This window comes from Macrotis lagotis, chromosome 3 (genome assembly GCF_037893015.1).
Source record: "Macrotis lagotis isolate mMagLag1 chromosome 3, bilby.v1.9.chrom.fasta, whole genome shotgun sequence".
Classification (NCBI taxonomy): Eukaryota; Metazoa; Chordata; class Mammalia; order Peramelemorphia; family Peramelidae; genus Macrotis; species Macrotis lagotis.
The window spans coordinates 243,764,692-243,791,237 of NC_133660.1; the positions used below are offsets into that span (position 1 = coordinate 243,764,692).

Below are 26,546 nucleotides of genomic sequence, written 5' to 3' on the forward strand. Positions count from 1 at the left end.
TATTCAGGCTATGTGACCAAGGGCTTTGGTAAGCCTCACCATTCTTATCTGTGAAGTGGGGTACTGTGGTACCTGAGTTATCTGACAGTCAAATGAGATATTACCAGTTAGATACCTTGTAAAATACAATGTATTATATTCTGTTTTAAAAGAAACTTTTTAAAGCCTTTGACCTAAAAGAACAATATTCAGTCTTATAGGCTCTCTTCAGAAATGCCTTTCTTTCACATTAAAATTATACATAGTCCCATGACAAATCTGACATAATTTTTAGTGACTGGTTGAATACTGACATCATAGGATCATAGTTTCAGAGCTTGAAAGGGACCTTTCTTAATTCTTTCCTTTCTTCCCGTGAGACTGAATGACAACCCAAGATCACATTGACGGCATGAGGTAGAGATGCTTTTCTAGAGAGCGTGTCTCATTAGCAAAACGATTTCCCCAAAGGGGAAACATTAAATGAAAACATTAAAATCTTTTAGAAAAGTTTTAATTTGAACAATTTATGATTAAAAATACATTATATAAATAATTCCTTCTTTCAAAGACTTGATTAAGACTCATTACTACCTTTACAAAAGACATTACTGTAAGAATATGGGATCAAAGACATTACAAAATATAGTTATAGTTCCACCTATTTAGAAATACAATATTATACATCACACTTCTTGTACAAAGTGCAATAGAATGGTTTTCTGATATGACAATATAATTTAATTTTCTATAGAGTAAATTGTAACTAAGAACAGTTACTCTGTGGAATATCACAGGTACAAAGTATTTCCTTGAAATAATGAATCTTTCCCAGAAGATAATGTACCTGAGTTCAATATTTTTCATTAATTTTTTAGTATTAAAGGCTGTCCTTATACAAATATATCTGTATACATACTCACACACACAAACACACACATATTAAAAGTAAGAGTCTGCTCTGCACTAAGCAGTGGTTAAACATATTTACAATTTTTCTGGGGTAGTACCTGTTCTCCAAATAAGCATGTTAACATCTTGTGTGGTAAGCTCTTTTCCTATTAATTTAAATCTTTATTAAGCATCAAGGATTGGCTTGCTACATTAGTGGACGTCTTCTGTAGATACTTCAAGCTTTCTCTGTGGGACAAAGAGAGATCCTAAAGAGGTTTTATGAGCACCATCCAAGTCATCACAAGTGGAAGCCAGAAGTTTGGTTGGTCCTCCTGGTGTTCGGAAGAAGTTTTCACTCACTAACTGTGATCCTTTGGGTGTCACTGGGACAGGCTAATGGAAAGAATCGGAAAAGAAAACCAGTCAAGACTAAATGTAGGTTTCCTAGGAGTTTAAAAGTCATCCTGAACTAACATTTAAAATGGTGAATATACAGCATATATAAAAGCCTGCCATGCAAATTATGACAAGTTTCTCATCTGTCATCTAGGCTACAGGACATTATGTACTGGAGCTTTGGGCTTGGGCAGATCCGACAATGTATCTTAGTGGACTCCCCCTCTATGTCTCTAAGATCACTAGATAGGTACAGGTCCTATGTTTGGGGTGTGGCCAAAAAATGCCACCATTTTGTCAAAAGCTTGGCTAGAAGGTATTATCATGGAGTCATGGAATAATCTAATGGGAAAATGTACGAGTCTCCCCCAAAGAATTTTTTTTAGCCCATATGTACAGAAGACTTCCTTCACACTCACCAGTAGTGGCTGTTTTCATGGAAAATGGGGAAAAATAAACTCAAAGGTATCCATTGGAGTTAATTCATTACTCCATCATATAGCAAATGCAAAGTTATTGCCATACCTTATGTACTGTATTCAAAAGAATGAATTCAAATACTTAACTTTCATAATGCTAACCCCTAAAAGGAGAATGAAAAAACCAATATAAAAAATGCCAACAGTGTGTTCCAATGTAAAAATGGCTTTTGAGTCTTATTAGCCCAGCAAATGAGGATTCATATACCTTTTAAATGAAATGGAAATGTCTTTATTTATAAACCATCTTACCTGCTGTCCTGCAGCCACAGTGATGGATTGTCCATTCAGCTGACTATGCCCTGGTACAGGTGATTCATGCTTGGTGACCTTCCCTTGCTGTAGACCTGTGTTCTCAGATGGAGCACTAACAAGTTCAATTCTTGGAGACACAGGAATGGAGCCAGCACCAGAATTTGCAGACACCTGCACACCTGGTGATATCAAACCTAAATGTTGCAGAGTGAAGTTTACAATGGCAGAACTTGGATTTTGGACAGGAATGGAGTGATTTGAAGAAGGGAGGGATGGACTGTTGACAACAGGTACGGTTCCAACAGAGGTGGGTGAAACCATCAGCTTCAAAGGTGTAACATGGAAAGTGGGAAAATTCACAGTGGTGAGGTCTGATGTTGTCACTGGGATGACACCTAGAAGACAAAGGGAGAAGACCAGTTATTAAGTTGAGAGGCTGATATGGCTTGAGTATCCTTGAAATTCATTCATAAGCACAGGGTTTTGGGTTTTGTTTTATTTTTTTTAACATTTTTCCCCCCAATTACAGGTAAAAACCATTTTAACATTCTTTATTTTTTGCATGAATAGGTTTTAATGCAAACTCACCTGTAATTGGTGAGTTGTAGATCCTATTAGTAGGAGAACAAGCACCTGTGTTTTCTTTATGAGACAGAATAGATTCTGTACCAAGTGATGAGCACTGAGTAAGAGGTATAAGGTATCCTGATGGAAACAATGTCTGGAAAACAAGAAGAGGTAGTTTTTCTATACAAACTTAATTTTTTTTTTAAAGAGTCCTGTCTGCTTTCTTCTTTGACTGAAGGGATTCGCTATTTATCATGAATGGGCTTCTAGAAAGACAATTAATTAGGAATTATTTCTTAGTCCTCTCATGGCTTCCTGAGGCAAATGATACATTCTATTCCTTGTAGGTCCTTAAGTCGTTCTTAGAAATGATTTCTGTAGTTTTGGGATTTTTTTTTTTGGCAAGGCAATGGCTTAAGTGACTTGCCCAAGGTCACACAGCTAAGTAATTATTAAGTGTCTGAGGCTGAACTTGAACTCAAGTCCTCTTGACTCCAGGGCTAGTGCTTCATACACTGTACCACCTAGTTGTTCCCTGTAGTTTCAAAAAAGATGGGGGGTATCTGCTCAAGCTGGGCAGCTAGGTTGCCCAGTGGATAGTGTCAGGTCTGGAGTCAGAAAGACTCATCTTCCTGAGTTTAAATCTAGTCTTGGACACTGTGTGACCCCATTTGCCTCAGTTTCCCCATTTTCTCTAACAAGAAAACTCCAAAAGGGATCAATGAAGAATCTGACAAGATTGAAAACTAAACACCACCACCTTTACTGAATATAAATGCTAATTTCCTGAAGAACCAGGCCTATCAGACTTAATGAGAATTATCAAATTCAAGGGACAGTTGGACTTGTCAAAAATCTATTTAAAAAATTCTTGAAAAGTTACAAAGGATAATGTAAATAGGGAGTGCTTTTAATAATGTTCTTAATCCCAGAGTTGACTGATATAAATTAAAAAAAGGTTGATGGAGGTCTGAAAAGAAAAAAATGGGGTCACACTGTGAATAGTATAGGTCAAGACAAAAGCCTCCAAATTCCCCCAAAATTTAGCAAGTTCTTCCAAAAATGTCAAGTCCTAAATGTCACATCATCTCACCTCTGCCAGCCTTATCATTATACCATACCAGAGAGAGAAAATATTTAGGAGTAAATCAAATGCTTAAAAAACCCATTTAAAACTGAATATGAGACAAACCAGCAAAAATGAAAGGCATTTCTTGTAAATAAATGACTTTTCTCTTATCTGCCATAAGATTCTTTACCCCCCCCCCCCAAGATAATCCTAGAAATAGAATAGAGTAGTAATTCAGGAATTGGAGTCTAAAGAGATGAGGGTTGGAGTTCTTGCTCTTCTATTCCCCATTCTAGTGATATGCATTTGGGCAAATCAGTTAACTTCTTTGGGTCTATGTGCTCATTTACAAAATGGAAGAGTTGACCTAAATCTCTAGGTCTACTGGACCTTTTCCAGTTTGACACAACCTTGGGCAGGGGCGGCTTGGTGGCACAGTGGATAAAGTACTGGCCCTGGAGTCAGGAGGATCTGAGTTCAAATCAGACCTCAGACATTAAATAATTACCTAGCTGTGTGGCCTTTCCTGGTGCAAGTCACTTAACACCATTGCCTTGCAAAAAAAAAAGAAATAAAACACCCTTGGGGGCAGAGACAGAGTTTTTGTTGGAGCTTTGCCTTTCTTTGTATCCCTGATGTTTAGCACAATATAACTACTTTTGACAGTTTATGATTTTATAATACACTTACAGAGTAAGTGGCTCTTGGATGATTAAGTTGGCTCTAAGTAGTCAGTTTACTATAATGCTTCATCATGGTAGGGATGATCCTAACTTCCCAAGAGATAATGCCAGCCAAGTGCAAACTCTAGCAAGCCTTACTAAGCTGAAAATGGCTTTCAGTGTGAGCCTGGCAACGAGCTATTGTGAATTGATTATGTATTACCCAACTATCAACTATATAGCTCTTTTACTGGAGTTAGATATTAAATTTTGGGGAGCAGCTAAGTGGTACAGTGGATAGAGCACTCTGCCTGGAATCAAGAAGATCCAAATTCAAATATGGCCTCAGATACCTGCTGGGTGAGTAACTAAAGAGGTGACTAAACCTCTGTTTGCCTCAGTTTGCTTATTCATAAAATGGAGATGATAGAACCCTAGGGTGGTTATGAGGATGAAATAAGAAATTTATAAAGTGCTCAGCAGAGTACCTGCTAACAGAGTAGGAACTATATAATGTTAGCTACTACTATTAATTAACATAGTTAAAACTAGAAGGAACCTGAGAAATCATCTTGTCCAAGTCCTTAATTTTATGAGGAATACAGTAAGTCTTAATTTTATGAGGAAACAGTAAGACTGGTGCAGGGAAATGACTTGCCCAAGATCCAGTTAGTTTTTGGGAGAATTGAAATTTGTCACTTGAAAACTACTCTAACCAAGCTGGAGAGCCTCATGGCCAAAAGGTTGGACAATGAATGACTGATATTTTTCAGCCACAACAACTTATATAAACTGTCTACTAAAGCATGGAGGGGTTGCTATTTGTACAAGTGGAAGTAGTTCTCACATTAAAATCACAGAATGTCAGAGCTGGAAGGACTTTGGAGGCCATCTCATCCAACTCGTACCTACACAGTTATCCCTCTAAACCATTTTTAATAAGTGGTCATCCAATACCACTTACAAACCTTCACTGAAAGCAAATCTATCACTACTAAAGAAGAGTCTATTCCTATTTAGAGGCAGCTAGATGCCACTGTGGATAGTATTGGGCAGGGAGTCAAGAAGACCTGAGTTCAACCCTTTCCTCAGTCACTTAGTAGCTGGGTTGATACTGGACAAGTCATGTAACTCATTTCCCTCAGTTTCTTCAATTGTACAATGTAGATGATAATACTACCTGTCTCCCAGGGTCTTTGTGAGGATCACATGTCAAATTTGTAAAGCTTAGTGTCTAGTTGTCTATAAATGATTATTCTCTCCCCCACCTCTTTTTCCCTCTAAAGACTACCCCACCCCATCCCTAAAACTCTAGAAAGTTAGAGCTACGAGTTTATAAATGTTGGAAGAAAACAATAAAAGCTCACGAGATTATGAAACAGAAGTGATAAAATCCTTAAGCTATTTAGCAACATGTCGGGTCCTGTGGCCTCCTGTGAAGGTCTTTAAAGCTCATTGAAATATTTCAGACCATTGACAAGTACACTCAGGAGCTTAGAAGAGTCAAAGAGATCTCTATTCAGTTCCCTTTCTGCTTCTCTTGCTCAGAAACTATGTTAACATTAGAATTCCAGAAAGAAAAAATCCATATTGGGAATGGTCATTGTGAGGCCCATTGCAGGGCCCTAAGATGGAACAACTTATTAGTTAGAACTGTACCGATAATAGAGAATACCCAGCTTCTTACGTATTTTAAAGGATCTGAAAATTATTTATATTCACTATTTTCCATAAAATATTCATCTATCTTCAGAAAATTCCTGGAAATGTAAACACAATAAAAGTTGAGATTCATGTTATAGGTGGAAACTCAGGTAATGAGTTTAAGAAATCTGTTCAAGGTCAAATAAGAAATTGCTAGAAGCCAAGACTATTTCCATGTAGTATTTCTTGCTGGATTATCTCACCTCACAGAATTTAATCTATCCACCTATGAGAAGTTTACCTAAAGTACCAAGATCCTTCAAAAATTAATATATCTCAAGTTCTAAAGATACAAAGATCCATTTTAAGTTTTCTACAGTTTTGTCAATGAAGATTTGAGGTGAATTAATGATGAAAATTTTTTAAAAAGAGGATAGGAAGGGGTAGCTAGGTGGTGCAGTGAATATAGCACCAGCTCTGGAGTCAGGAGTACCTGAGTTTAAATCTGGCTTCAGACACTTAATAATTGCCTAGCTGTGTGGCCTTGGACAAGTCACTTAACCCCACTGCCTTACAAAAAACAAAAACAAAAACAAAACAACCCCCCCCCCCAAACCCAACAAAAGAGGTTTAGGAGGGAGTTTTTATGATTTTTCCTTATCACTAAATACTTAAGGGACTCTCTAGGTTGTGACTCAGTAAGTAGCTTTTAGAGAGACTGCTGTAAGTAGACATTCATTTAATTTTACTTAACCCATAAATTCCTTCAACCTATTACAACAGGTGTCTATGTCCCATATGACTGGCAGGAATCCATACTGGGATAAGAGCCAGTCCTGGGAATGACTGAAAGCCCCATGAGTAATTCCTGCCTACAAAAGTTCAAGTTGCTGGTGCAGTGAGCCTAGGCAGGAGATTAACTATCTGAGGTGCCTGAGCCAGGTCCCACTTCTACATAGAAGCTGCTTCTAAACCTGGAAGATCTGTGAACAACTGACTTCAGGGAGAACTACCCGAGGGGGGCTTCTGGTGGGAACAATGAAGGACTTCACTTACTGCTGGGACATTTTCAAGTCCTTTGAGATCCTCTTTAAGTTTTTTTTTGGAATTGTTGTCCTCCTGTACGTTCTGTCTCTTCAAGCTTCTCTCGGCAGTTGCTTCTCTTTCATCGCTCCTTGAGGTTTGACCTTCAGAGGTGGGCAAGGCTTTCCCGGGCTTAGTGGTGACATCAGCCTTGACCACGTCACTAGTGACTTTTTCTGTGGTCATTTTCGTAGGTAGGAGGTGTGTATTAGTATTCTCAGTAGAACCTTGAACTCCAGTTACATTAGTACAGGGAACAGTATGTACAGTGGAACTGAGGTTTGGGGATGTCACAGTTTGGGCCTGGGAAGGATGCAGATAGATTGCATAGGAGGCACCAGAATGAGCATGAGGCACGATCACAGGCACTGCGGAAGACAAAGGGCTGTGGATCAGAGGCAAGACACTGAGAGGCTGGATGAGGGATGGCGTCTGAGAGGAGGCCATGGTTCGGTTAGGCTCAGGACTTGCTAGGAAATCAAGAGACTGACAGTGCACTGTAGGTCTCGTCAACTGCATTTTCACCTTTTTTAATTCACTAAAAAACAAAACAAAAATCCACACATTGATAAAGAACAACAATCTTGGAATATTCTATCACTTCATGTTTTTAAGGTAAAAAAAAAGTGCTTTTAATGGGAGCTTATAAAAAATTCCAATAGAGCTGAGAAACAAAAATGTTTCACCAGTTCTTAAATGTAATCAATATTCTTGGATAAAATAAGGAATCCTTGTAAATCAGAGAAAATTAATTCAGTACACAATATCAAAACCCCAACCTACCTGGATTGCTCTTCTAACTGCATTTTGCAAATAGCTGCAAGTTGAGCCATTTTACTTGGGAAGGGTGCTGACTTCAGAGAACTCTCAGCTGGGAGAATAGAATAATGTAGATTAAGGCAAGAAACATATACATTCTTCCATACAAAACCACCATGAAGGGGATTGTATGAAAACATTTAATTTTTTTTGTTCCAAAGTCATTAAGCAAATTAAACTCCACAAAATTCTATTCCTACCACTTGGTTCATGTATGATTTAGAAGTTATGAACATTTGAGTAAAGAGAGTTTATTGAAATTTTCTAATTTACCGAATTAATCTAATAAGACACTAAACCAATTCAATAAAACTGTTTTGTGGTAGAAAGCCCTTATTATTGTTAGTGGTACACTCCAAAGTCTTCTTTCTCAAATACCTACCTTTATTGGTTTTGATGGGGCTACTGGGGGCAGAACTTATCTTTCTCCGGTCATTTTCTATACTCTTCACTAATTTTATTAGAGATGGATGCCTGGTAAAGCTTGGTTTTCCAGTGGTAGAGAAGAGATTTTTAGCACACTGTTCTTTAGAAGACTGAGGTGGTTCCAAACCAGATGAGTCAAAAGAAGTTATGGGGCTCAGAACTGAAACACAAGAGATCAATATATTAAAATGTATAGCATGGCTTAAATACATTTGTATTTGAATTAAACATATTCTTCTGTGCATATTTTAAGTAGTAATTAGAACAGATTAACATCACAAAAAAGAAAATCAAAAATTTGGTCATCAGTGGAGATACAGATTTAAAATTTAGATGTTAACAGTGGAGTAAAGTTGTAGAAAAAACAGCCCAGTCATGATTGCAAAGGTCACCGAGCTGCAGAAGAATAACAGATGATATCTTCTATTTGTAGAGTTTTTTCCTAACTTTCTTAAAGTGCTTTCATGAAGACATTTCATTCTCTGGGCTTTGAAAGTGAAGGTCACACTCTATTTTTAAATTATGTTTGTTCCTCTTTGATTGCCTGGAAACAACTTCCTTGAAATTGGCATTTAATAGGAGATACCTTAGTAGGATGTGGTAACTGAAAGACTCAATGTTTTTACAACCATAACCTGTATTTTAGGAGATCAGGTCAGAAAAACCAAGTGATTATATGGTAGATAGTGCCCAGGTGACATACAGCTGTAGGGGCAGCCCCCTAGATTAGTCTATTAGTGTATATCACAGGCTATCAAGAGACAAGTTGAGCTCAGAATAAATGAGAAGATCCTGCTGGATGGGATTTTGGATACTGAACAGTTATTTCAATGATCACTGTCAAAATAGTTTCTCTCTTTGAAACCACTGTTCTCCTAGGGAAGCTATATGAGATACAGATTGACACAATCTTCAAAATTATAAAAAACTCACAAAATGCAAAAATGAGAATAAAAAAGACTATTTTCAATAATGCAATGCCCAAGTGATGAACGAGATATGATGAAAGGATGTATATGACTTTTAAAAAAAGAGAGATTGGGTTAATCATGTAGAGACAAATTATACAGTCTGAATACTATATTGGTAAATTTGAGACAAAGTACAGAAGGAATCTTGAACTGTGATGTCTGGAAACTCAATGGTAGATTTATAAAGGATGCCTAGTAATACAGGAAGAGTACTTACTATAGGGAGGACTGTGATTTGCAAAAGTCAATCAATCAATAACCAAATATTAATGGCATTGTGCTGGGTGTTGGGACATAAAAACAAATGGAACAGGAATTGCCCTCAAGGGGTTTACATTCTTTTCAGTAAGACAAGTTTAGGACAAACAGAATAAATGCATACAAAGTAATTTTAGGAAACAACAACAGAATCCACTAGGTTCCAGGAAAACGTCCATTGAGAAGCTGGTGACTGAGTTGAGTTTTGAAGGAAATTAAAAGGATTCTAAGAGGTACAGGCATGGGAAGACAACTTGAGCACAGCAAAGGGATAAGACATGCAATGTAATACTCAAGGATCAGCAAAACTGTATAGTATAATCAAGGGATTTAATATGGCTGAAAAGGTAGATTGGCCCAGACTGTCGAGGACTCTTGATGCTAAAGAAAAGAATTTATATATTTATATTTAATCCTAGTTGTTGTTTGTTCAGTCACTTCAGTCATGTCCAACCCTTTGTGACCCCATTTTTTTGAGCACAGATTTGGGGTTATCTTGGCAGAGATACTGTTTTGACACTTCCTTCTCCAACTCATTTTGCAGACGAAGAAACTGAGGCAAAGAGAGTAAAGTAGCTTGCCCAAGGTCACAGGACTGGTGTCTGAGGTTGGATTTGAATTCAGTTTTTCCTGACTACGGGCTTAGTGTTTGTTCTATCCACTATGCTATTGAGCTGCCCATATTTTATTCTAGAAGAAATAGTAGATCTCTAAAGTTTATTAGGTAGGGGAGAGATTAGGTCAAATGTGATTTTAAGAAAATTACCTTAGCAGAAGGGTGGAGAATGGATTGGAGAGGGAGAAATTCAAGAAAGGGAGACCAATTAGGATGCTGTTATAATAGTTCTTGTGAGAAGTGATGGTTGTCTTCACTAGTATGGTGGCCAATAGGAGACAGATGCAAAAACTGTTGTGTAGGTAGAAAGAAAAAGACGTGAAATGGATATAGGGGTAGCCAAATTTGTAAGTCATAAACAGGAAAGTTTGGAAGAGGGATGGGTTTGAAAGAAAAGATAATGAGTTCTTTTTTGGATATGACGAGTTTGATATGCCTTTGAGACTTCCTCTATAAAATGTCCAATAGGTATTTGGTGATGTATGACTAGAGCTGGATATATAGATCTTGTAGTTGTCTTTTTCAACCATTGGAGGTGATGGAAACACTAATGAAAGAATGGAGAGGGGGCAGCTAGGTACCGCAGTGGAGAGAGCACCAGTCCTGGAGCAGGGCACCTGAGTTCAGGCACTTGATAATTACCTAGCAGTGTGACCTTGGGCAAGTCAATTAACTCTATTGCCTTGAAAAAAAAACAAAAAAAAAGAATATAAATATGAGGGCCCAGGTCAAGGTCTTGGATTACACCCACAATTGGGAGCTTTGACAGAGATGCTGAAGGATCCATCAAATCAGACTAGGTAGCAGAACCAAGAGTGCAATAGCACTAAAACTCAGAGGAGAGAAGGGGAATGATGCCAAATGCCACAGAAAAATCAAGAAGGGTGATGGGGATGGCTAGGTGGCACAGTGGATAAAGCACTGGCCCTGGAGTCAGGACCTGGGTTCAAATCCGGTCTCAGACACTTAATAATTATCTAGCTGTGTGGCCTTGGGCAAGCCACTTAACCCCATTTGCCTTGCAAAAAAAAGGGTGATGGGTGATGAGTAAGAAAAGATCATTTGAATTTATTAGATTATTGATGATAACTAAGAGAAAAGGAAATAGAGGCAACAAATGACTAAAAGTTTTTCTTAAGGAATCTGATAGTGAAAGCAAGGGTAGATAAATGCTAACAGCTTGAGGGGATGGCAAGGTTGAGAGAAGGGTTTTCCCAGGATAGGGAAGATATGAGCATGTTTGCTGGCAGCAGGGAAGTAACCAGTAGATAAGGAGATAATTAAGATGAAAGACAGAATTGTTTTGAGGGCAATCAGTCAAAGAAGGCAGGAAGGGATGAGATTCATGAAGGAGAGGTGGTCTAGGTCAGGAAAAAGAGCCATATCTTTATGAAATAGGGACTAAGAGTAAAAAGGGGGAAAGGAGAAGCTGTCATCAAGAAATGTAGAGAAGGATAAAAGAGGAAGCTCACAGGTGAATGGACTCTATTTTCTTGGGTAAGGTTGGGAACAAGGAACTCAGCTGAGAGGTGGACAGGAGGGAGAGATATTTCAAAATATAAACTTATACAATCCTTTTGGGAGTGAGTGGGTGGGGAATTCTCTCTATATGAAGTAAATCAGATAATGGAGCCAAGAAAGGGGAAAAAATACACACCTGTGGAATTTGGACATATTTCTGGTCCTGTCCATTTAAAGGCTGGTTTTCGGCCTCTTTCCTCTGTAACGTGAACTTTTTTGATAAGTTCCAAACTACTGAGAACATTTGCTATATCATATAGCCTTCTAATTTTAGCTGGAATAAAATAAATAGAGCAGTTAATAGAAGATTGCTTTAGTCTTTTTTTCTAAAAGTTTTCACATAAAAATTTATTTTTATTTATTTAAGATAACAAAACTGTCAAACAAGCAAAAACAAGACTACTTTTCCATGTTATTCTAGTGACAATATTTACTTGTTTCTTTTAAAACCACCTCAGAAGATATGTGATCTCATCACGTATTCCCTCTAGAAAAGCAGTATGATACAGAAGGAAGAAAACTAAATATCGAGATAGAGAACCCAGGTTTAAATCTTAACCATGTGTAAACCTGGGCAAAGTTGTTTTAACCCTCATTTTCCATGAACCTATAAAAGGAGAGGGTTGGACTGGATGATCTAAAGTCTCTTTCAGGTTGACATCTCTGGTCAATGATGCAGATGTCAACTACCAAATTCATTACCTGGTAAATAATTTCCCAGGAATGATAAAAATAATAGGAATAAATTTAAATATATTTTGAACAAAAGAAAGACTTGTTGAGCTTTAAGTGGGTGGGACTGAATTATAATGAACAGAATGATTAAAGAAACTGGCATTTTGAGCTAATCCAATCAAGAATTATTATATAGGTTTTAATGGCTTAATTCTTACGGGTGGGCTTTCAACATATTCTGGAAAATTTTATAGGGGTAGAAATAGGAAAACAAGCAGCATCCACTTTTTTGCTTTTCGCTGCAATCACAGTCACACTTATATGGAGCTTTAAAATTTATAAAGGGCTTATAAAGTCATAAGGCATAATCTCACTTTATAAGATAAAGAAAACTTAGATGACCTAAAGATGGACAGATTGGATCTGAATTTTTGTCTGTTGATATTGACTTTCTCTCTCTCTCTCTCTCTCTCTCTCTGGCTTGAGTGATTTGCCCGAAGTAATTATTAAGTGTCTGAGACCAAATTTGAACTCAGTTCCTCCTGACTCCAGGGCCGGTGCTCTATCACTGTGCTACCTAGCTGTATTGGTTTTCTCTTTAACCACTAAGCTCCTTCTTGGTCATTTTTAACAATGACATGACATGACCTTATTAATAGACCAAGCTACACTCTCTGCTTTTGAAAAGCCAGTCTGCATTGGCATATATTTTACTGAAAAGGTCTGCATATGCCTTACCATCAATGCGCCATCAGAGCAAATGGTAGCCATTTGCAAATTTAGTGACATCTTCATAGCCAAGTCATAGAGTTCTAAAATCCCTAGGGGATTTGATGATTAATACTAAAGCTGTGTCTTAACAAATGAAATGAAGTAGAGTTAGATCACTGTTGGTCCTCATCTGGTATAACACAGACTACAATTTTTCCTTGGTAGATTTTTCAGTCCAAATGACCTGGATTATTGCCTTGATTTTCCATTTCCTTCAGTCTTTATAGTTACATTAATAGGTAGGCAATCTCTATACTTTCTACTTCACAGAGATTTAGGGAAGATGATGCTTTCCAAACCTTCACCAAGATACATAAGGATAAGTTGTTACTATTATGGTAAGAAAGAGTTGGCTTATCCCTAGCATGGTATAGATATTCTAAACAAATAGTTCATTTGAGTGATATATGTTTCTTGCTAAACTGTCTTATTTTTTAACAAGACAATGGGGTTAAGTGACTTACCCAAGGTCACACAGTTAGGTTATTATGAAGTGTCTGAAGCCAGATTTGAACTCACTGACTCCAGGGCTGGTGCTCTATCTGCTGCACCACCTAGCTGCCCCTATCTTGATAAACTGTCAAATGTAAAAGGGCTATTGGGTACCTTACTGATAAGTAAAAATAATAACTAATATTGATATTGCTTCTTAAATTCTGCAAAGTGCAATCATTCAATCTGCTGTTGCTATCATAATTTTATAGAATACAAGACTTAGGTATGACATATGGCGGACCGGAGAGGGTAAGTGTCTTGCTTGTCTAAGGTCACACATTAATAATTGTCAGAAAACAGGATTTGAACCCAAATTCTCCTACTCCAAAGCTAGCTATTATTTCCACTATACCAAAAACCTCTCAAAAGATCCTTATAATACTTTTTGTCACTTAAATGAATATTTGGCTTATAAGACTGAAAAGTACCTGAGGGAGGATGACAAATATAAACAATTAGAGCTATTTATGGCATCAAATAAAGGTATTTCTGACAAAATGAATCCTAGTTATTTGATTTAAAGCTGTAATAAAATATAGCTTCCAAAGGAATTTAAAAACACAGCTTGAGAGGATGCAATGTACATCAATTCTATATTACTAAACTGTCAAACTCAAATTCAGTCAATTTAAGCAAAAAAAGTCATATTCATAGCAGCACACTTACTTTTAAACTTGCTTTTATCCAAGTCTTCTACATGGTCTTCACCAATTAAAATTTTGGCAGCAACTTCAAGGCTTACTATTTGAGGGGTTGATACAAGAAACAACATCACAAATTTCTGGCTCATCACTCTTAAAGATTTGTCTTTTCGGCTGTTTACAGAGGCTATGCAAAAAAAGAAGAAAGGGACTGAAAAAATTATAATCCCCACAGAAGCTAAAAAGAAAGGTTGAAAATAACTCATCACATTCATGACAACTATAACATTTTGAAAACGACCTGACAAGAATGTCTTTTAGCATCCATTTTCTTTATTAAGTTTATGCAAGCAGCTCTCTTCAAAAACATCTTACCTGCTCGAAATTCTACTCCAGGAAGTTCCACAAAGCACATATCAGAATGTCCATTTTGGCCAAAGCTGGATTTCACTGCAGCCTCTTCATTTTTGTCACTATTGAAGTCAAACTCTTGCTCATACTCTTTCTTCTTGATCATCATGATCTGTTCTGCATATTTGTTCTCCATACCAACACTTTTCAACGTTCCAAGAGTTTTGTTGAGATTATGACGCCCATGCCAAGTATATCTGTTCTTTGCCAGTCGACTGACCATATGCAAACTTTCTAGGACATTTACAATATCATAAATGCGTCTACGTTCAACATCTACAAAAAAAGGATAATTGACCAATTACATTCAATTAATCTGAAGATGATTCTTTAGGGTACTTTAAATTGAATAATTTTTCCTTCATCAATACAACTGCAGGTTTATTGATGAGGTGTTACTTAATATAAAAGCATTAACTTCAAACACATTAACCATGGACAAGGAAAACTCATAAAATATACATATGTGAGTTATATTTTCAGTCCATTTTTTAACAGCCATGATTAACATTGGGTAGAAATAAATCTGTGATTTAGACTATTTAATATTTTGAAGAGCCATAAAAAACACAGAATTCACATTTATTCAATATCTTTCATTCAATTGCAATGGCTACTATTCTTAATTTTAAATGGCAACTATAGCCTTTTAAAAAAAATCCAAAGACACAACATATGCTGCCATTTAAGTAATAGCATCATACAATGAGATGATTATAATCAATCTGTGTCCATCTTCATAGACATTTCCTCCAATGACGAAAAAAGCAATCTGCATGCCATTCCTATGAAAATTTTGTCCATGTCTTCCCATCTGTTCATCACAAAAGGTCCACCTCGGTGCTGCAGCCTTCCTCACTTGTCTTGATATTGCAAAGATGCCAAAGGAGCATTGCCCAATGGTTACCCTTCACTATTACAATATGACTACGACATCCATCTTTTTCTCTCACATATTTCGTTGATGGCATCCTTCACTTCTCTGTAGTTCCTGTAGTTATAAATTATTTCTGTTCACCATGTGTCTCTCCATTGCCCTTTGAGTATTTTTCATTTTTAATTCTTTGTAGCTTCTAATGTTCCGTAATTTGAGGTCAGAGGACAATACCAGAAGAATAGTGGTAATAAAAATGCTGATTGTATCAAGTTCCAGAACACTGAAGAGCATGCATAATTGTTTGAAGAGTCTGGTCTAACTATCCACACATCATATCCACCAAGTGGATGAGGAATGTTTATGGTCCTGATTATGATATGAAATTGTATGGCTAATCTAGAGAGTGCATCCATCAGAAGATATATACACACATTTAGATACACATACATACTGTACAAACACTGCAAGTGGGCAATGAGTTGAACTCATAATTGAACAGGAGGAGGAAAGCAGGTTGGATTGCCTTTGGAAAATGGCAAAGTTCTTTTAATGATCCCAAACTTCTCCCTGAAACAAAGGTCCATCTTTTTAATATGAAGTCATATTATGGACAAAACAGACCAATCCAAGTTGTATAATCTTTAAAAGTGACATTTTAGCTGTTAGTATTTTGAAGTTTTAAAAAGCAACTTAAGATTTAACTGTATTCTCTATAGGCTGGTAAGTTATATCACTATTCTATAACCATACAATCATAGTTAATAATTATATTCATTTATATGTCTGTTATATGAAGATTCTTTTAATATACTTTAGTAGCTCAAAATATAGTCAAATATCCATTTTTAGTTTTAAAATATGATTTCATAATTTTACATTTGTATGACACTAAGTATAATACATTTTTAAGGAAGGGGGAAATGGGAGGGCAGGATGAAAAAGACACAGAGAAACAACCCCAATAATTTTCCATAGCACCACTGTGATTAGGCTAATGAACTTAATAAATTCATTAGTCTTGATGATTACACTGAAGTTGTTTAATTACTACTTAAAAAAACTGATTGATCATCAGATATGTTGATGAAAGCTGAAGGGAATGAAATCTCTTGTGAATACAGTAAGCCAGAGGTTGAGCCTGGATAAGATTTCATAGTTAAACTCTCATAGGATCCTTGACTTTGTGCTGGAATGGACTTTAGAGGCTGGCTAGTCTAACTCCCTCATTTCACAGATGAAGCAACTGAGACCAAGAAAAAGGGGAAATGATTTTTTTGAGGTCACATAGCTCGTCAACAGCATGGCCATCATTTGAACCCAGGTGCCATGAGTCCAGGTCCCTAATTTTCCATCAATATCATTTTCTTCAAGAAACTATTTTTGCCTTTGTATGGTTTCAAATCTTTTTTTTTTTTATTTGCAAGGCAATAGGGATAAGTGGTCTCACAGCTAGGAAATTATTACGTGTCTGAGGCCAAATTTGAACTCACGTCTTTCTGACTCCAGGGCTGGTGCCCTATCCACTGCACCACCTAGCTGCCCAAATCTTTTTTTTTTTTTACAAATCACACACCATAGAATGGAATACAGTTATATCTTCACAAATATCCTAATCAAGAGATGGAAAGAGACTTTATATAGTATGTTCTCCAAGACTATACTAATGGAATAAAAGAGAGAGAAAAGGTTAGAGCATAGGCCTAGCAATAGACCACATAGAGTTCAAAACTGAGTCTCTTAAGTATAGAGAAGTCCTTTATCAGAATTCCAAGAAGAATTTTTTCCTCTATCAGAAAAATAAGCAGAAAATCACAAAAAATTCACAGTTCTTGGACTATTTTAACATAATTATAAGCTAGCTTCAAGCTTTGAAAGGATTAAATATACAATACCAACAAGAACATATTCTCAAATAAAAACCTATTCAATTGTTATCTAAGAAACTTAACATTTCAATTAGGCTATATTCAACTGTTAAAAGATTATTTAGACTAGAATGGATTATCATGAGTATATATTGCTGTTCAGTAATGTCTGATTCTTCATGACCCTATTTAAGGTTTCCTTGGCAAAAATACTAAAGTGATTTGCAATTTCCTTCTCCATCTCACTTTAAGGATGGGATAACTAAGGCAAACGAAATGAAGTGACTTGCCCAGAGAGACACACAGCTAGTAAGTATCTGAGGCCAGATTTGAATTCAGGAAGAGTTCTGACCCTAGGCCCAGCACTACAAACCACATATATATCTATACCACATATAGATTTATATGCATATATATATATGTATAGTCATTCTAATTATTAAACATTCATATATACATAGATATATTGATATACTTACTGAGCTCTTCTGCTACTTCATCAAGACAAATATCATTATTCACAGCAGGGTTAGGATAGTTAGGATATCGGGCTAAGAATTTATGACACAATAATCCTAAACTTTTTTCTTTACGACTTGGTTGAGATTTCTCATATTCATCTCCAGATAAGTGTTCCTGTACAAGAAGATGAAAATTATTTTAAACATAGAAATATAAGACTTGACAGATTTATTAGGGGCACCTGCACTTAATGACTAATTCCTATACCATGTATTATAGCTTCAACAGCTGCAAAGCTTTGAAAAACAGAAATATACTAATAAACCTCCCTGGTCAGATTTGAAAGGCAATCTAGTACTAAAAATACCAACATCCTAGAATCCTTAAATCTATTTTCTTTGGCTAAAACCCTTTGTCTTATTCTAAATTAACTAAGTAACAATGATCTCTCTTAAAATTGTTCCTGCTGCCATTCTTTCAATATCCTCAACTTGTGTGGTCAAATAGTATCCTGAGCCCTTTAAAAACCTACATGTAAACAATCTTTAGCTTCAAGGATTCCACTCCTATTGTCAGACAATCCTCTTTTCTGATCTCTGTTTCGGATTTCAGGACTAGCAGCACTGATCAACATTTTAAGGTTCGCTGTAGGTGTCCATGGTTCACCTGGAGGGATTTCCTTAGGTTTTGTGGGTGTTGTTAATGGTCCAAGGTTGGACTGAATCTCTGCTAATACTGAATTTGGAGTAGTTGACTCCTTCTGTGGAGTTTTTATCAGTATCCTTTTATGTGGCTCAAAGAAATGATTTTCCTGTAATCAGAAAATAAAAAAATTACATTCATCATATAACAAATAATGATTTTTGTCTTAATAAATTTTTAAAAAACATAAGAAGTTCTGAATTCTACTCCCAGTTCTGCCACTCCCTGCGTGGCCTTGGACAAGGCCATTTCCCTTTGCTGAGCTCAGTTTTTCCTATCTACAAAATGAGATGACTGGACTTGATAAAACTGTGGAACCTCAGAGGACTTTTAGTCTATCATAAACCTAAATAGGAATCTCTTCTTCAACATTTTCAGAAGTGGTCTTCTAGCCCCACTGACAACATCCAGTGAAGGATCTTATTGCCACAGATGGGGCCCATATCTATTTCATGTATGAGACCTGATCAGTTCTTTACTTTATTAATTTGGGGGTTTATAAATATTTTAAGAAAATAAAACCCAGTAATTTTTTTTTAAAAAAGGAAGTGATAATATCTACCAGCAATCTGCCAATATACAGGGGCCTATTGATTCCCACAAAGACCTATCCAAAAAAAATAGGAAAGGACCAAGAAAGATTTGGAGTCAAAGGACCTGAATTCAAATCCAGCTCAGTAGCAGATAGCTCATATGACCTAAGTCTTCATTTACTCGCCTATAAAATTAAAGCATTGGACCAGATTGTCTCCAGCTCTAAATCTTAGAACCCCAAGGATCCTAAGATATTATAACTGTTAGCGACCTCATAACCCAGTCTCATTGGATAGTGCTTCAAAAACAGCTCCTAGAATAGACAGATGAACAAGACTTTTCCACAGGGATACAGAGAACAGTGGAACTCAAGTTCAGAACACATGAAAAGTCACAAAGGAAACCAGACTCCCTGGAGCTAACCTGCTCTCCTGTTGATAAATAAGCTCTTCAGTCACAGGGTAAAGGCCTAGTTAGGTAACATGAGCCTAGAGAGGCCTGGGCTATCTCTATTTTTGTATATTTTCCTATAGGAAGGAAACCTTGCTGTAGGAGAGAGATTACTGCCCTTATTTGGCATGCTGACAGCAGATGCTGTCTTCCTGTTCCCGGAGCTCTGCAACTCTGCCTCCCTCATTACAGTAATGGGATGACCAGTTAATACTGCCATTCCAACACCTAAAACCATCAAAATGACCTAGTAATCAATTAGAGCTGCAGTCCTTCTATAGGTAATGATTTGACCCATCTTAGTTTGAAATGACTCAAAGCTATCATAGTACATATCATGATGAGATATATTAAGTAATCATTCACAATACTGAGCAAGCACCAGTTCTCTATGCTCCTGGGGCAATGGAGATAAGGAATGAATTAGGGCTAGGCTAGGGTCAGACTTATAAGCAAAATCCAGAAGATAAGAGAATTCCTAACCTTTGGGGGCCACAGAGCTCTTATAAGACAAAGACTAACTCTCAGCTACTTCTAGTCCCACTATTTGCATCCTAACCACAACAAACACAGGTGGTGTTGGGAGATTGGGTCTTTAGCAATTCTAATTCCTACCTCTCTCTACAAATACAGAACATCAGGACTTCACCAGAATTCAGAATGTTGGTGCTCCAAAGGGAACTGCAAAGATCTAATGAATGAACCATGAAGTAGCTTACTTAGGATGACTAGGGAGCAAAATATAACTACCAATATGATTTCCCTAAAAAGTAACCAGTCACTCTCATACTCCATAAATGCCAAATATCAACTTCTTCTTTTGAAGAAGGCATTTAAGGAACTTTACAACCTAGTCTCACTCTACCTTTTCAGTTCTTTAGGATAGTCTTCCCTTTATGCACTCTCCAGTAAAGTCAAATAGCCCTCCTTGCCATCCTAGCACCACTCCATCTCTTATCTTTATTCTTTTGTACTGACTGGTCCCCATGTTGAAAATATACTTCCCTTCTCAACTCCATCTCTCAAAATTCTTCAAAATTCAGCTCAAGTACTGATGTAGAGAAAATAAAGTACAATATATCGAATATATAAAGTACAATATATCGCAAGAATAACAAGTCATGGCTGATTCTTTGTGACCCTTTTGGGGGTTTTCTTGGAAAAAATATTAAGAGTAATTTGGAATTGCTTTCTCCAGCTCATTTTAAAGAGGAAAACTTAGGGTCAATTAGCTAGTAAGTGTCTGAGGTTGGATTTGAACTCAGATCTTCCAGACATAGTATTCTAACACTTCAGCACCTAGCTGTCCCCAAATCAATAATAAATGTAATTAAATTATACAGACCAAGCAGGAATTACTCAATTGAAGAGGGATAAAAGGCATCCTCAATCCACTCCTTTGTGAAAGGCCCACAGGTGTTACACCTAGAGCATGTTTTTGAACTTTTTGGTGCCAATTATTTTTCCTTTCTAAAAAATACCATTTGTTCTATTGGATGGCTCTCTGGGATGAGGAAAGAAAGGTATACTGGGGATAACCGTAATAATATAAGAAATAGAAGATATCAGTAAAAACTTACTTTTTAAAAAAATTCATTTATTTTATATACACTTATACCTATATTTATTTCCTTATTAATTGGTTAACTGCAGTAGCAAAAAAGGTATTATCAGTAATTTGTGTGGCTGAGAGAAGATGGGCTGGACATGTAAAAAGGAAAGATGATCACCTGAATCTTGCACTGGTATCCATAAAACACTAAATACCAAAGGATAAGCCTTCAGCACAGAGGAAATATCCCCTATGTAGACTTTATTGAAGGACAGGAACATGAAATACATAGCTTAAGGTAGATAGGTTATAATCTGCCCAGTGAAGAGATGAGATCAAAGACTCAACAAAGTATTTTTACTAAACTTGAAACTGTAGGATACAAAGCCCCATAATATATGGATGATCACAGGCTCACAGCATGTTAGAGTGGAAAGGTTAGATTTGAAGTCAAGAACTAGAGATGAACTCTTAGCTGACTAACTCTCTGACCTGGGGATAGTTCTTGGACATCTGGGGGCTTCAGAAGGTTCCTCATTTGTAAAATAAGGTGGGGGGGGGGTATGGTCTCCAATAGTCCCTTCCAACCTGAAATCTGTGAATTACCTTTTTCAACTCTTTTTGCTTTACTGAGAAACTGTGGTACAGTGGGAGGGAAATAACTCCCCTCAAACCACTGATAACAACTAGCCAAGGAAGGTCAGCGTTTGATCAGAAAATCATTTCAGTGATATTTCCCTGTTCCTGTCAAGGGCACCACCATCCTTCCAGACATTCAGGTTTGCATCTTTGGTTCCTTTCCCCTTGGTCCAATGTATCCAATCCAATGTATCCTTATCCTTTCTATAGCCACAATATCTCTTATGTTTTCCTTTTCTCTGTCCTCACTTCTACCACATCAGCTGGGGCCCTCATCATTTCCTGTGCTGCCTATACCAGTAGCTTCCTCACTGGTCTCCCTACCCCAATCCATCCTCTACAATCACCAGAGTGATTTTCCTAAAGAGCAAGCTGGGACTGGGACATTCTCCTACTCAGTAAACTCCAAGGGTGTCTATTGTCTCTAGGAACAAAAATAAGGTCTTTTGTTTAACTTTTAAAGCTCTTTACAACCTAGCCTTAGTCTTACTTTTGTAATCTCATTACACAATATATGCCCTCCCACACTCTAGCCCAACTTGCTCTTCCTTACACAGGGATAATCCCTCTCCTGTCTCCAGGAGAATGCACTAGCTGTCCTAAAGTAGACATTTTTTCTTTCATATTCTGCCCAATCGTGAATTTATTCAGTTTGCTTATTAATTTATAAGGGGGTCTCCTTTGATAGAATGTAAGCTCCTTCAGAACACTTTTGATTTTGTTTCTTTTAGGGCCTAATATACCAGAGATACTTATTGATTGGTTTTCATTATTGGTTCAACACAGAAATAAGTCTGTTCTTACTTCTCAGTAATTTTATATTCTTGGATTAAAGAAAATCCATATAAATTTAGTTGGACTTCAAAGTCATCCTTGTTAGTATCTATATCAGAGATGCTGACCAAGTGAAAAGATTTTACTTTATGGTGACAAATCATTTTGTAATGGTTCTGATTTTTCCAGCTCTAACTCAGAAGTGGATAGTTGCTATTGCACTTCAATTAATGGTAATCAGAAGCATTCTGAATCCTCTTGTTTTATGGCATGCTAAACTTTTTGGGAATAAGGGAATATAGCTATTTGCATATATTTTTGTAATTTACAGTACATTTATCTGGATAGTACATGAAAGGTTTTCCTTGCTAAAAGAAATCAACTGAAATCATGTGAAAACAGGATTCATGGTAGAGTACTCAGCAAAATTTTGGTATTGTACTACTCTCAGAAATGTCAAAGTGAAAATGAAAATACAGTTTTAAACCACATTAAGACTTTTGGGACACCCTGTATTAAGAGTTTAAAACTGCATTAAGACTTTTGGGACACTATGCATATTATTTACTCCTTTTCTAGGACAGATGTGTTCCCATGTTCTATTCTTATGGCCCTTTTCTTATCCAGTCACTCTCCTACTCAATAAATGCCAAATATCAACTTCTTCTTTTGAAGAAGGCATTTAAGGAACTTTACAACTTAGTCTCACTCCACCTTTTCAGTTCTATCAGATAGTCTTCCCTTTATGCGCTCTCCAGTAAAGTCAAATAGCCCTCCTTGCCATCCACATTTTTGTTGGTTAGTCTTTGACCTAAACCGTTGAAAATTATAGAATCATTTCATAGATCTAGTTTAAGATTCAGTAGGGCTTCCTTCCTTTTTTTTGGTTCGATACAAACAAATTAGTTTTTTTTAACCCCTTTAGGTTTTACAAAGAAATGTGTAGAAGAGGATGTGGTCTAAGTAAAGCACAAAAAAGCAACAAAAACTAAACAACCGAAAAAGAAAACCCCAAACCTTCGCTCTATTTAATATCTATATAGGTACCATTTTCTTGAAAAGGAAAAAAAATCAAAAACCCCGAAAGTCAAGTCAAAGTAAAGATAAGAAAGCATTACATTTAAAAATTATAGCAATGGATATAGAAATCACAATACCTTGTCATTTTCCATTTTGTAAACTCTTCATATATTTTCTTATAAATTAAAGATGCGAATTTCTCCTAGAAATTCTGATGGCTCATACATGCCAGTATATTTTATTTTTTTAAATAAATTTGTAATATCCTTCAAAAAAAAAGAAAAAAGGTTAATAAAAAAGGGAAGGTATAATGCATAAGAGAAGACAATCTTCTTGGAAATTCTAATGTGGTTCCCCTATGTCACCCAGCTCTCTGAAACAAAAATGAAAACCAAAAAGAAATAGGCTAGTAGAATATATACTACTAGTATAGATATATATATAAAATATAGCATAATATATGTTACTAATTATATAAAGTATAAATAATAGCGCATACTGTATAGTTAGTATAGCAATATTACATATACTATATAATGTAGCATAGTATATACATTACTATATAATACTATATACTAGAATATCTATAGTATAGTATATATACGACTAGTAGAGCTATATGATATAGTATGGCATATATATATATGTATATATTAGTATATATTATCCAGTATAGATATATACTAGATAGGGTAGTATATATTATATGTATACATATACAGATGTATTACTAGTATAGATATGATAGTATATATACTACTAGCAGAGCTATATATAATGTAGTATGGTATGTATATTAGTATAAGTTATCTAGTATAGATATATAATAGATGTAGTAATATATACTATGCATATACATATATAGATGTATATTACTAGTATAGATAGATATGATAGTATAGTATATATACTACCAGTAGAGCTATATATGATATAGTATGGTATGTATACATATATATATACACACACACTAGCATGTTATCTAGTATAGATATATAATAGATGTATACATATAGAGATGTATATTACTAGTACAGATAGATATGATATTATATATATATGTATGTATATATATATATACTACCAGTAGAGCTATATATGATATAGTATGGTATATATATATACTAGTATATGTTATGTAGCATAGATAGATCACAGATGTACAGATATAGAGAGATGTATATTAGCCGATCCGCTACTAGATAAAGTACAGATATCACAGTAAAGACAGAGGCTAGAGTATAATATATCTATCCCAGTGTATCTAGTATGTACTGGCATAGATAGGTATATGACGGCTCTGGCATCCTACGTACAGCCGCACAACTAGTCTATTCGACGAGGATGGGTATATTGGACCGATATAACATAGTGCCATGCTACTCATATAGACATGACACGCAATCACTTTTCAAAATTCTGATGAGGAACAATCAGACAGCAAACCATGGAAAGAATTTCAAATCATGGCTCTTTCCCAAGGATAAGTTTTCAACAGTCTGATGGAAATAGAGTGAGCAGGAAACAACTTCTTTTGAGTTAGGAATTTACATTTTTAAAAAAATGCATGTTAGACCACAGTGGACGCAGTTTCATTAGAGTCAGGGAGGCTGGGTGAGGAGAGCCCCTCCACTGATGCAATAATTTACTGCAGAGCCCCCATCGCTGTGATTTTCCAAATCTCCCGAGACCGCCTTTTAAATTCGTCCGTCCCAGCCGGAGGGCTGGGCGGGCCGGCTCCCGGCGCAGCCCCCAGTTTCTCCGGGAAAGCCGGAGGTGCGGGGCTGCGGGGCTCCGGGGCAGGGCGGGCCACCAGCGCGGGACCCCGGCGCGTCCCCCGCCGCCTAACCGCCCCTCCCCTCGCCCACCTAGAGGACAGTTCCTTGACAGCTTCCTCGTGGTCTCCGGGGTAACGGGCGCGGACCAATGAGACGCCCGGGGGCCGGCCCGCGATTGGTCTTCCGGGCGGGGGGCGGGCCCCGACCTGGAGACTTCGATTTAAAAATTTGGCGGGGAAACCCCGGGCCGCGGCGGGCGCCGCCCAGGAGAGCGCGGGGATGGCGAGCGGGAGGGCGGGCGGGCGGCCGGCCCGGTGCCCCCGCGCCGCGCCCAGCGCCGGCGCCCCCTCCCCGGCCCCCAGACACCCCCCCCCCGCGGGAAGCCCCCGGCCCCGCCCCGCCCCCCTCAGCGCGGGAGCTCGGCTCCTCCTCCCGCGGGCGCCCGAGGGGGAGGCGGGAAACCGCCGGCCGTCTTCCCGCCCCCTCGGGCCGGCGGGGCTCCGGGCCGGGGCGGCCGGGCCGGGCCGGGCTCCCCTCACCTGCCGGGTGGGCGGCCCCCGCGGAGGGGAGGCCGCCGCCGCCGCTGCTGGGCCGGGCTCCGGGCCCGGCGGTGGGTCCGGCTGTCACTCGGAGGCGGCTGCGGGAGGCGCAGCGGGAGCGTCCGGCGGGTGGCGGGCGGCGGGCGGCGGCGGAACGGCGGCGGGCGCGTGACCTCCCCGGAGCCCCGATTTGAAATTAAGCCGCTGTGGGCGCGAGCGGCCGGGACGGGTTGGCTCTGGCAGGGCCGCCGCCCCCGGGCCCGCCCAGCCGCGCTCGGGCCCGGGCCCACCAATCCGAATATCCCGCCAAGAGCCGCGGGCCAATCAGAGGCCGGCGCCGCCCTCCCCGCGAAGTTGCCCCAAAAGTTGAGAAACTTTTTTTTTTTGGCTCCCCTGGAGTCTGGGGGGATTCGCCGGTACCTGCGAGCGGGCCGGGGCCGCCCCCCCCGCCGCCCCTCCCTGCCTCCCCGCGAGGGCTCGAGCCGGGCCGGCTCCCTCCCGGGCCGCAGCCGCCTCACCTGCCCGCTCCGCCCCGCTCACTTCTGGCCACCTGGCCGGACCCAGGGGCCCACGCCGGCGGACTAACGGGGAGCCCCCCGGCCAGGGGCGGCCAGCGGCCCCCGGGGAGCCTCCTTTGTCACCGGTTCCGCAGAGTCTAGGTGTTCGGGACGGGGGGGATCCGATCCCCGCGGCCAGGGGCGGGCGCCCCGCAGAGCTGGCTC

General features: G+C 38.4%; 1 protein-coding gene across 4 annotated transcripts; it reads right to left on the reverse strand.

Moving 5' to 3' along the window:
- Positions 1 to 504: 504 nt before the first annotated feature.
- On the reverse strand, positions 505 to 26,381 carry E2F8 (E2F transcription factor 8). 4 transcript variants are annotated; one of them, XM_074230358.1, is made up of 14 exons: positions 26,343 to 26,381; positions 23,645 to 23,773; positions 18,369 to 18,647; positions 17,854 to 18,010; positions 15,957 to 16,076; positions 14,597 to 14,908; positions 14,247 to 14,408; positions 11,776 to 11,913; positions 8,230 to 8,433; positions 7,812 to 7,899; positions 7,002 to 7,566; positions 2,592 to 2,724; positions 2,001 to 2,398; positions 505 to 1,266 (listed from the first exon to the last, which is right to left on the reverse strand). In XM_074230358.1, the coding sequence occupies exons 2-14, from the start codon at positions 23,657 to 23,659 to the stop codon at positions 1,084 to 1,086; spliced, it is 2,754 nt and encodes a 917-aa protein (XP_074086459.1). In that variant the 5' UTR covers positions 23,660 to 23,773; positions 26,343 to 26,381; the 3' UTR covers positions 505 to 1,083. The 4 variants fall into 4 exon arrangements, with proteins under 4 accessions (XP_074086459.1, XP_074086458.1, XP_074086460.1 ...); XM_074230357.1 differs by lacking the exon at positions 26,343 to 26,381 and adding an exon at positions 25,825 to 25,945; XM_074230359.1 differs by lacking the exon at positions 26,343 to 26,381 and having other exon boundaries at positions 23,645 to 23,958.
- Positions 26,382 to 26,546: the final 165 nt, after the last annotated feature.

Bases quoted from the DNA above. Each gene is read 5' to 3' on its own strand.
- E2F8 (XM_074230358.1), bottom strand. The intron at 18,011-18,368 runs GTAGGTTTTTAA...CTTCTTGTACAG, and splicing joins AAGCTAAAGATTGTTTACAT to GAACACTTATCTGGAGATGA. The intron at 16,077-17,853 runs GTAAGTATATCA...CCTTTGTTTCAG, and splicing joins TGAAGTAGCAGAAGAGCTCA to GGAGAAGTTTGGGATCATTA.